Here is a 12,393-nt window from a genome sequence, read left to right as displayed (position 1 = left end):
CCTTCTCCCCCCTTTCTCTATTTACTTTCTCTCTCTCTCTCTCCCCTGGTCCCTCAACACTCACTGCACCGTCTGCCAACCCCCCTCCCCCCACGCACACACACACACACACACACACACACACACACACACACACACACACACACACACACACACACACACACACACACACACACACACACACACACACACACACACACACACACACACATTCTCTCCGTTCTCCCACAGACTGTCTCCCTCAAAGCGGGACAGCTGCTTTCTTGTCCAGTCCGACAAGCCCTGTTCCAACCTATGATGTCACAACGTACAGAGCAAGGCAAGCATGTTGTTCCTACTGTACCTACGGTGGTGGTTAACATTTGTTAATACAGCATCAAAATCAATGTAACCACTTCATTCATATTGCATACCTTGTTATCAAGTAGGCCTATAGCAGATCTAAGCTCACAAGTATTGGACAATTTTGAAAAATAAAACTCTTCTGGGGGTCCCTGGCACATAACATTTTCAGATGGGGTTCCGTGGCCAAATACATTTGGGGGTCCTTGACATGAAAAGTATTGAGAAGCCAGAACCCCCCTACCCGCACCCCCACCTCCCTGACCAAACAGAGCTACAGTCTGGCTTGTAAAGCTGTGCGTGCAGGGAGAGAGAGAACAGGAGTATTCTTGCACACATTTCCATATATGGATCTGGACAGACCTGCGCAAGAGGAATGGATCTGCCCTTGATGAATTTACATGCGAGACGTTACGGGGGCCTTGATCGTTCCCAGGCCCGCGGCCAAATGTGTACTTTATCATTTTGATGCCGCCGCCTCTCTGTTTTGAATCTCTGTGGAAGGCTGATGGAGGGCGCTGGGGGAGGCGAGCGCGCCTGCTGCACTCCCAGCCTGCCTTGTTTGTGACTCATTTGGATAGAATGGTGATGACAGTGAAATGAGATGGTGTTTGACAGTGCTGTCAAGGTGCTGCCGATTGCCTCTCTTGTTATGTATAAGAGAGGGAGCGAGTCAGAGAGAGAGATAGAGAGAGATAGAGTAGACGGGTGATGCCAACAGGTGTTTTGAGGTAGTGGTGGAGGACAAGCCCATAGAGAGAGAGAGAGATGAACAATATCTGCTCTGACAGTAGAACGTGAGATGTACTCGACAGGATCCAACATCTTGATTCCTTTTGATTGTCACGAAAGAACGTGGGGGGACGGACTTCAGGACAAGAAAAGACAATCAATAGGTAAAATGTAAAGAAAACATAAAGAATGAACAAAGTGGTAGGAATTACAGTATTACAGTAACTTGTTGTTGTGATCCAATGAATTCACGTTGATTCTTAAAGTAGTCCAACGAACAGACTGCATGGGTAATGCTTTGGGCAAAGCAAACACACTGCCTGGAATTCCAAAATCCAACCCAGGATCACATACAGTACAGTAGGTGCTCACAGGCCCGGATCAACAATGGAACTTACTGGCGCTTAAGTACCAGGGCCCGCAGCTTACAGGGCCTTGTGCGAGACGATTAGGTACAGCTGAAACCGTATTCATAGGTCACCGATTTCAATGTAACGCAACACAGGAACCCTAGCTAGTGGTTTTGGTCGTCCAACAGTTTCTTTTTTTTTTTTTTTTTTTTTTTTTTAAACTTTATTTTTATTGTTTTCTTTTTTGTGAACAAGCAAGTTCTCTCGGGCATCACAGTACAATATAATTGTTACATTTCTATTGTTAACATTCAGAATGCAACGAGTCCTCCAGTCCAAATAGATTGAGGTCCTATGCTAAGATGGTGTAAATCTTTTCCACAGTGTTTTCAAACCGATCATTCGCTTTGGCAAAGTCTGTTTTTAGCACATTGATATTCTGTTGATTCATTACTATTAATATTTTTATGAATATAATCAGACCTTAATATGTGACAAGAAAATAGTACCAATAATAGCCTTAACTAACATTACAGCAACAACAAATAGCAAAAAATAAGTACAACACAAAAGAAGATCAAGTGGTAATAAAATATATATTATATAAAACACCTACGTAGTATGTCCTCATTAGTATGTCTTCACACAATTTTAGTCTCACCTATTTTCCTTTCTCACACATACATCCAATGGTCATTCCGTCCAACAGTTTCTTAACCACTTTGTGGGAGGAGACTCAAAAATAGCAGATCCAACCTTAAACTCTATGGGAGTAGCGAGTGGCGATAGTGCTGGCGGTGCGCTGAACGCAGCGCAATCATTCACTGGGTGTGCAAACGCAAAAGGTGTCGTTCTTGCGAATCGTGCGCGTGCACGGGGCCTTTTGATTTGGTGGGCCCTCGGAGGGGTTGATTCGGGTGCTGCTCAGTGCTCACTGTATACAGCACAGCTAAACATACCAAGGTATTGGTGAAAGGTGCATGCCATACGATAGTAAGAAGAAACAGAGAGAGGTGAAGAAAGATGAAGATGAAGGAGCGATGGGAGTTGTGATGAGGAATTGTAGGGAGTAGTAGGGAGTACAGTAATGATATTATGAATTGTAGGGTGGGGTGTAGTAGGGAGCAATCCAGATATGAATTGCCCAGGTGGGTAAAAGAGCCGGGGAGTATAATGAGAGAAAGGGCTCCATTTTCCATCAAGCTTTCTAAATACAGTTATGTGGGGATTTAGCAGTGGGGAAGGGGTGTTCCCCCTCTAAAGTTGGTATTTTGGTTACCTGTCTTGCAGCACAATGGGGTGATGAAACTGTTTGTTGTCATGATTTGTCACAACTCGAGTTGGCTTTGTACAAGGCTTAAAATGTCTTTAAATAAATACTTTTTGAAAAGTCTATGAGGAAAATGAACGGGGAATCATTTCCTGGGCCCTGGTAGGGGGCGGGACTGCGACGCTCTATACCAAACTAATTTGGCATACGGCTTACGGGTGCTTTTAAACTCCACTATGCGCCTTCCCAAATGTGTGGCGCAAATACCGGTGTCGGCATAATAGATAGCGGGTGACGCTGGACCAAAATACCATTTAAGGACAGAGCAAGCTCCTATACTCGTAATTTTCCAGTTGAGAAGAGAAGAGAAGAGATCAGAAGAGAAGAGAAGAGATCAGAAGAGAAGAGAAGAGAAGAGAAGAGAAGAGAAGAGAAGAGAAGAGAAGAGAAGAGAAGAGAAGAGAAGAGAAGAGAAGAGAAGAGAAGAGAAGAGAAGAGAAGAGAAGAGTGGAAGAGGGTATAGGAAAGTAAAGGAGAGGAGGGTACAGTAGAGAGTTAGGAATGCCTCTGCTGTGATTCAGCTGTCTAAATATGGCCCCTGCTCTTCATCGCAACACACCCATCCACTCCCTACACAGAAGATGGAGACCTCGCTGATGTATCTATCAGTCTCCACCAGGCCGAAGGCATGGGGAGAGAGTATGTTTTGCACTCTGTTCGTTCGTTCGTTCGTTCGTGTGTGTGTGTGTGTGTGTGTGTGTGTGTGTGTGTGTGTGTGTGTGTGTGTGTGTGTGTGTGTGTGTGTGTGTGTGTGTGTGTGTGTGTGTGTGTGTGTGTGTGTGTGTGTGATTGTGTCCGTCCGTCCGTCTGTTAACAGCTAATCTGTCGATGCCAAACTTTGCACACACTCCCTAGATGCCAACATGAACCTCTGCCCCAAATTCTCCTGAACAGCCTGTTATAGCGCCACCAGGAGGCCGACTTTTGTAAAACACATTTTTTGATATTACTCCTCCATATTTTGTCCAAAAATCCTGCAAATCGTTTTGAACAAAAAGCAAAAAGCCTCAAATCATGAGCGCAGCGTGCAATTTACGTGAAATCTTTCACAGACGTTCCTACTAGGCTGAGGGATATATCCCACCCTTTTCACATTGGCCTGTTATAGCACCACCAACAGGTGGATTTTTGCAAACACATTTTTGGAACAAAATGCCTCAAATCATCCAATTGCCATCAAAGGCGTAAGAAGAAATGGCACCCTTTTCACATTGGCTTATTATAGCGCCACCAGTAGGCCACAACCTAACCTGCCCTGGTGGAGACCTGTGCCCGAGGGGAACTTTTTCTAGTTCAGTCTCTTTCTCTCTCACTCGTATGCACAAGTCACAGCCCCAACATTTGCTTATGCAAATCTGTCACTCACAGTCACACTCCTATCTTCCTCTGTATATCTGCTATCTCTTTCAGTCTTTCTTGTACACACTCTCTCTCTCTCTCTCTCTCTCTCTCTCTCTCTCTCTCTCTCTCTCTCTCTCTCTCTCTTCTTTCACACTATGCCATGGACTTGCTACATTCCAGGTTGGATCCACAGTATAAATGCAGTAAGTCTCAGCAACACATGGACACAGCTGTCCAATAATAATTGCTGTCCACAAATTTGAGGAACAAAAGGTACGGCTTAACGGACACGGTATAAGTTGCATTTGCTAACACTCACGCGCACTCCCCCGGAGGAGGACAGCTGCACTTGCTAACCAGGAGCAGACTGTCACTTTCAACTGCCGTGATGACAGCGTTACGCAGATTATAGCCCACTCAGTCCTGTTGCTCATCCTAGCTTATCCTAGCTGGACGTTTTCCCTCACCACTTAAAGATGGAGTGCCACAATTTTTGTATTTTTCCAGTTCATTAGACACCCTGGAGTCGTTTTTATGTGCAATGGTGTATTAACTTTGTATTTAGGGTTTCTTCCTGGAGGCTGAATCCTTGACCGTCAAACGGGCCAATGAAATAAACAGTAATATAGTGACATCACACTATCAGCCCCTCCCCTAACCCCTCCCCCTTTATCATACAACTACAGCTGTGGGTGCGGCTTCAGTTCATGTGGATCACCACCCACCACCAGTTCATTAAGTATGCCTGGTTTGCCTGGTGGGCGTGTCCACATAAAAGCATGATTTTAACAAATACTGTACACTTTTTGGAAAAAGTTCTTCCTCCTTATATTATAATTATACCTGATGATCATGTTTTAGGGTGGAAAAAAATCGTGGCACTCCATCTTTAATGGATCGACCAATGGGATCGATGCACGGGCTCACTCGTGGAGGTAGTTAGTGACATATAGGATGCATACATTGGACACTAAAGCGCTTGCGTTGTAACCTCAGTGACGTGACGAATACCCGGAAGGAGGGTGTCCCTATCATAGAGTTATAAAGGATAGAGGGCAAACTGCCCCGCCCCCTACTATTCATTTTGATGGAAGTTGCTCAGTGGTGTTTTGAAGCACCCGGAAGAACGTTCTACTTGTGCGCAATGTTAAACCCGAGCTGCACGGTGTTTCCTCATGCTAAATGCACGGGCCCGCCTGCATTCTCAGCTCTGACCAGTAGGGCTCAGCGCTTCACCACTGTCCAGCCTTTCTGGGGGCAAAATGCACTCACTGGTTGAGCAACTTTCATTGAAACGAGTGGGCCAGGGAGTTTCTGTGCCCTCTCCAGATATTAGATAGCTCTATGCTATAGGCACACTGACTGCCTGGCGGTGTATGGGTGTAACGCAGCATGCTGTTAGCATTAGCATAGCACTAGCCACGCCCTAGCTCTCCCACTCCCTCCTGACCTTGATGGAGATGGCCCCGGCAGGTTCAGGAGGACCACACGCGTGGATGAGGCCCCGAGCAAAGGCAGCGCCCAGTAATGAGGAATGGATCGGTGACTGGCGGGTCAACAGCCAGTAGTAGAGGGAAGATAAACACTCCACGCTCCACTACAAAGCACTCCAGCTGTTTCCTCTCGCTGTGCTAGCTATACCCCTTTTTTTAGCAGCGAATACCAGTGAGTTACAGTGTGTTTTTATTATCAGGAGAGGTCCAGGGCAGGGCTTTTCCCCAGGGCATCAATCCCAGTTGAATTCTTATTCCGTCAAAAAAAAGAAAAAAAAAAAGAAGAAAAGTACAGGCTCAATCAGGAACGTCTGAATCACACCCACACCCTGTACCTCACACTGGCTGCCTTTGATATGATGTCATATGATCATATCAAAAGAGAAGACGCTTGGAAAGAGATCTGAAGCCATCAGAAAACACTATAGCGTTAGTATCCGTTGCTAGGCTGTACACGTTGGGCAGGATGTGCTATACGTGCGCCGGGATGAATGATGATCCTACATACCACCGTATCTTCTTCTACAAATAGTTTACATTCACCTCTAATGATGTCCTCCCTATTCCACATTATTCTTTTTTCTGCTTGCACGAAACTGTTCCAGTCTTACTAGAAAAACAAAACTTAGTTTACTCCTCTCACTTCTCTGGCCAGCACTTCATGATTAGTCAGGGTGCTCTATCATTGACCCTTTCAATCCTTGCGTGTGTGTGTGTGTGTGTGTGTGTGTGTGTGTGTGTGTGTGTGTGTGTGCGCGCGTGTGTTTGTGTTTGTGTGTGTGTGACATATAACATAAGTGCTTCTATTTGCTTAGTCTCATTGCTACTAAAATATATACCACTCACAACCTACCATTCCCATATGGCTAATGGAAACGCTTTGACCAACCACAAGGCATGGGCAGTGCAAGTGCATTGGGCGTGATGAGATGGCGGCAAAACAGATTTAATTTCAGTTGGGGAAACTTTTACCTCAGCCCCCCTATTTATTATACCTAATTGCAGCCACATAAATTGTTTTTATTTCCTTTTTTAGCAGACGCCTTCTGCTGACAAAGAGCACGCTTATAGGGGCTTGGTATCTTGCACTTTACTATTCGCTGCTGATGTTAGAAACATTGCTGTTGTAACTTGTAGGGCATCAAACTTGAGACATTTTATTTACACGACAGTTTCTCTATTCAAAACGCCACACACACACACACACACACACACACACACACACACACACACACACACACACACACACACACACACACACACACACACACACACACACACACACACACACACACACACACACACTATTTCATGGTCCGCTAGGTCTGATTTATACTTTGTCGTACAATGTACACGTATAAATTAAGCATTACTTTTACACCAATGGGGCTGAAGTGTTTGTACATGGACAGCTCTATACAGAGGAGTATATATGCCAACCATACTAATGAATGCTCCTCACAAAGGTTAAGTATTTATGTGTTGACATGTAGTCTTCAGTAGCCAGAAAAACAGTGCTACAGTTCACGGGGGTGTGTCAGTGGAATCTTTCTGTCTAGTGCTGATTTCGAAAGAATCTACCCCTGCAGGACAACAGACAGAGCAGTACACAGAAAAATTGAAAACAGAAACACATTGCGGTTAGCTTTTTTTTTTTATAATGAAGATAAATCTGACCTTACGTCATAGTTGGCAACTATATAAATAAAACCAATGTTTTGAGTTAGTGTGAGAGCTAGAGATATGGAGGAGTTTATTTTGCCACAGGGCCTACGATGTTGGCTAAGAGCAGCAAAATGTCAACCCGTCCTGCCCGCCATGTTCCAAACAGACTGTACTGGAAAGTTGCAGCCCACGGCTCCAGGATTTGATCATTTAATTAAACAATTGATTTATGGCCCCTGCAGATTAATAAATAATCCAATCATCAAATTCCATTTAAATTGATGATGAGGATAAGCCTTTTCTAATTCAGAGCGCTATCTGCAGATCATCATGAAATATGTACTGTAACGGTTGCCAAAGCTTCTCAGCATAATAGGAAAGTGTGTGTGTGTGTGTGTGTGTGTGTGTGTGTGTGTGTGTGTGTGTGTGTGTGTGTGTGTGTGCGTGCGTGCGTGCGTGCGTGCGTGCGTGCGTGCGTGCGTGCGTGCGTGCGTGCGTGTGTGTGCTCTTGCATGCATGAGTTTGTGTAATTTACAGTATCCTCAGTCATGAAAAAACAGTTGCCTAAAATGTCTCTCCTCACAACTGGTCAAATCTCTCGACTGAGAAATAGAGAGAAGAGAGGAGAAAAAAAGAACTATCGAAGTCATAATGTCTGAGTCAAGGGTGGAAACTCTGAATGTTCTCGCGCCACTGTGCAAAAAGCTGCAAGCCATTACACATCAGGCTGGGCTAAATAAAGCCGGCACTCGGGGCTCCCCTCAACTGAAAAAAAGAAAAGGAAAAGAAAAGAAAAAACAACTCGGCACAGTGCATTTTATTATCTGCGATTTCAAACGTTCTCCTCTCACTCTCTCTCTCCCCTCTTTCTCACCAACCCCTACCACTCCTCTGCCTTAAACAGAACCTTGAGGGTCCTTGTGGTATTTTCCATCTTTGTTTAAAAAAAGGGGGGAAAAGTGAAATTACTTTCCGAATGGATCCTGTATGAAAGAGAGTTGGGTCCACATGTAAAGGCTTGCATTCTCAACTCTTAAAAGTGGGTTGCTAGATGCTACTACTAAAAATAAAATATTGATTAAAAAAAGTAGGCTACAATGTATATTTGGGTGTGGCATAGGACAGGTTCTGTAAGGTTCACAGTAAAAATGGACAGTGTTTATTTAACTCTGAGAGTGTACAATTGGATAGATGAACACTGTGGATTTTACTGTGTAGTGTGAAATAGCATCTTGGACATTCACATAGCAATGTTTATTGCACAGATATTACTCTACTGTACTTATGGAGTTGTGCATATATATTAGACACATTACTAGTGGGATTGGAAATGAGTAGAGCATCTATTGAATTAAATGTATTTTTTGCATTTTGAAATTTCTTGTCAATAAAAAGTGTGTAATAAATCAAATGCATTATTATTATTATTCATTCCTACAGTAGGAAGATCACAGTATAGTCTCAGAGAGTGTCAGGTAAAGAAATAAAGAGTCAGGGAAATTTTCTAGTGAGGTCTCTCTGTCCTCTGGAAAATTAAACATTTAACTTGTGAGTGGCATGTTTGGTGTTGTTGGGGCAATGGTGAGATAGAGAACAGCTCTTGGGCACTTGCCAGGGATGCCTCGAGGTAAGCGGTAGACACCAGTACACCACCTCCCCCCCACACACACACACACACACACAAAACCTCTTCCTAAAGCCTTTGCACCTCCGTTTATGTAATGTTTGTGGCAAGCCATTCGTCTCCGATGCAGTCAGTGCCTTCAGCCACCATTGAATAATTTTCCCCACAATTTGGAAAGTGATGAGGTAATGAGAAGTCTTTCATTCATGTTCAAGTACCCTTGTGCCTACCTATCCCCACGCCACGCTATATGCGCGCGCACACACACACACACACACACACACACACACACACACACACACTTTTTGATGCCTTGGTTCACTATAATGCCACACCCATCCCAGTGTCGATCCAGACTACCCCCACTGCCACGCACGCACTCACACATACAGTACACACGCACACAAACCTACAAGGATGGACAATGTACAAGGACTGTACTCGCACAAACTTATGCACAACCACATACCTCACAGACAAACCACTCAACTCTGTATGCACACATGCCCATACACAAATAAACCACATACCATACGTAATATCACACACACACACACACACACACACACACACACACACACACACACACACACACACACACACACACACACACACACACACACACTTTCTCTCTCACCCACCTGATAGATCATGACTTTGAAGTTGCGTCTCTTGAGCAGCTCGGCCTCGTTGTGCTCCAGCTTCTTGATTTGACCCCCCTGCTTCTCCAGGTTGGCGCGCACCGTCTTCACGTTGACGCTCACCTTGCGCACCTTCTCCATCATCTTGTTGACGCTGTTGGACGTGTTGCTGTGAGTCTTGGACAGCTTGGTGAGCTCGCCCTGGATGCTGGTCACCGTGCGCTCCATGTCCTGCTGCCGGGTCTCCAGCCCGTTCTGGGTCTGTTGGATCTGGTCCACCGCGCCGATGATCTTATCCAGCAGCGCCAGCACCATCACCCCGTTCTCCTGCGGGTCCAGCTTGACAACCTCCTCGTCGCCGGTGTCGCCCTCGGTGCCCAGGGTGGAATGCTCTTTCTTGGCCGCAGCGGCATCCTCCTCCTCATCATCAGACGGGGGGAGGTCGATCTCGTCGTCTGAGATTTCAGTGAGGGTCTGTGCAGGCGGTGGGTCAAACTGGATGCTGGGGATCTCCACTGCTTCCATGGTGGCTGCCATGTCTTTACGGGATTCAACACAGAAGGACTGTTAGGAAACTGTCTTCACGGGTGCTTCTTTTGGTTGTTATGTCTTTCTCTGTTTTCTCACCTTTGTCTCTCTCTCTGGGTGTCTTTTCTTCTCTGGTCCTCTGCACTTTTCTCCCTCTCACCTCCTTCTTTCGGTGTCTTTCTTATCACTTTCAGGCACTCTTCCTCTCTCTTTCCCTCTCCCTGGCTCTCTCGCTCTCTCTCTATCCCGGGATACAGGCCTGTCAGTGTGCAGGGGGAAGTCGAGTGGTGCTGGATGTTACCACATGAGCACTGGGACACGAATGGCCTCGCCAGGCAGAGAAACCCTCCAGTCAAGCTGCAGCCGGTGGCGGTTTTCCCTCTCCAGCCCCCGTGGACTCTCCCCCCACCCCTTAAACCCCACCCCTGTCTCCTCCCTAACTACGCCCACCTGTCAGTGAGACCATACCCATTGAGGGGGAAACCCAGCCCCCCTGTGCTCAGATGACACACCCCTCTGGTCTGCGCTCTGAGTCTCTTAAGCATGGTTGGAATAGTTAGAGCGAGGCTGTGGAGAGCTCCCTGTATACAAGCTCAGGCACAGCAGCACAGAGGGAGGAATGTCAGACAGGACCTATTCGTTTTTTCCACTCCTCTCTTTCTCTCCCTTCTGCAGAACGTACAATGTACAAGTACAGTGGGAGGCTCTGTAGAAGAGAGTTAAGAGAATACAGAAGACAGAAAACTATGATGTCCCTCTACTGTCTGTAAATATTAGTTCTCTGCAGAAATTGCATTCAGGCGCCATGATGGCAGATGATGGCACACAGTGTACACTATAGTTATAGCGGTAGGGCAAGAAGTACAGTTGGGTATTGATGTTGCTGCTAGAACTTGTGTTCTCATCTTCCCATCATCATCATCATCAGTTTAAAAATAGGCAGTGGCTATTCAGCCGTCAGACAGCATTGGAAAAGGAAATGATGTTGGGCGCTCTGTAGACTGGTGAAAGCCCTCCCCACATCCTGATCCTGGCCCTAACCTTTACCACACCAAACCCCTGTCTAACCTTCACCACACTACCAGTGCCTTGCGTTAACCACTTGAACCCCAGCATTCATATTCTGGGGGAACATTAGATAGAAAAGTAAATCCCCATATAGCATTATCACCTGTCATATATGCTACGGCACAAATGGTGTTATACTGGAGCCATATCTATCATTTACAAATTAAAAGATGAACAGGAATAAATGTTCATACTTTGATGCCGCATATAGCAAATATGTTCAACTGAATAAGCCTCAATTAATTATTGTCCATTTTTGCAGCTCCCATACAGTGGTGAAAACAAGCTGTACCGCATAGCTACCTAATTTAACAGACTACAAACTCTCTTCTTAAAACTGCACATATTAAAAGTTCCAGGCATGCAGATGCGTGCTTGTTCAGTCCTATATGGAATACCATCTTCTATTTTTACATCAGGATCAAGGTTCAACGTAAGTATAGGAATAAGATTTTGTGGTATACATTACATACAGTATATATTTTAAAGAGGAACTTTTCTTTTTTGTATTCCCCTCGTTACTAATGGGCCGTGCACTTTCCAAGCACTATGGCCAGTGACGACGACTACGTGGGGGCTGCGGGGCTCGAGCCCCCTTGATGATTTTAGGGGATTTCTAGTTTTTCTACAATTCAGTCAATGCAATTCTCGTCTTGCATTGACTGTGTATACAATCGCGCCGCTCTAACCATCCAAGTCTGGCACCTTAACACGTTTGGGGGGGGGGGGGGGGGGGGGGTGCGGGGAGGCGGGGCGGCACGGGCCCCCTTGAGGATTATGAAAACTATTCGTCCCTGACTATGGCGATGTTTGATTTCATGCGTATTCCAGTAGCTCTGTGATCCCTTCTTCTCCTTTCAAGGGTTTGAAAGCGTTTAATGCAGACTACTTATGAAAAGCATATGGCTCGTGGCACATCAGAATGGGGGAAACCTTACTTTGAAAAACCGTTCCTCGTATAACTCTCTGGCAGTAATTTATGTACATTATGGGAGTTCCATGCTTCCAAAATTGCTCCCTGGCGGCTGGCAGGCTGCCAGTGTCCTGATTTAAACTTGTGCACCATGTGGAGCTGTGAAAGGGGCGAGCTTCTACTCACGCTGTTTGCAAGAGGAAAAATTCTAAAGGATCTTGTTAGGACTGACTCAACTTTTGGCCGCTTGTGGGCAATTCCACCACATCTGGTAGACTTTATTCTTAGTAGGCTGCATTTCAAAAGGGCTTTGTTTAGCTACACAAGCTAAACGTGTTTTACTTAACCATAAGCATCATTTTTCAC

At 45.5% G+C, this 12,393-nt stretch overlaps 1 protein-coding gene across 3 annotated transcripts in view; it reads right to left on the bottom strand.

Annotated features, from left to right (window-relative positions):
• LOC306915698 (caveolae-associated protein 1-like) overlaps positions 1-10,405 on the bottom strand; it is a 30,548-nt gene extending 20,143 nt beyond the window's left edge. For 2 of the 3 annotated variants that reach the window (XR_013788872.1, XM_079493224.1), the window contains exon 1: positions 9,519-10,405. Coding sequence is in view for 2 of the 3 variants with exons in the window: in XM_079493224.1 (XP_079349350.1) it covers positions 9,519-10,055 (537 nt within the window). In the remaining variant the exon portion in view is untranslated. The remainder of the gene's footprint in view (positions 1-9,518) is intronic. The other variant, XM_079493225.1, reaches the window with a different exon arrangement.
• Between the last annotated feature and the right edge of the window lie 1,988 nt (positions 10,406-12,393).

This window comes from Electrona antarctica (assembly GCF_951216825.1).
Source record: "Electrona antarctica genome assembly, chromosome: 22".
Lineage (NCBI taxonomy): Eukaryota > Metazoa > Chordata > Actinopteri > Myctophiformes > Myctophidae > Electrona > Electrona antarctica.
Note: the sequence above shows the minus strand (reverse complement) of the source record. Positions and strands in the feature narration are given on the sequence as shown.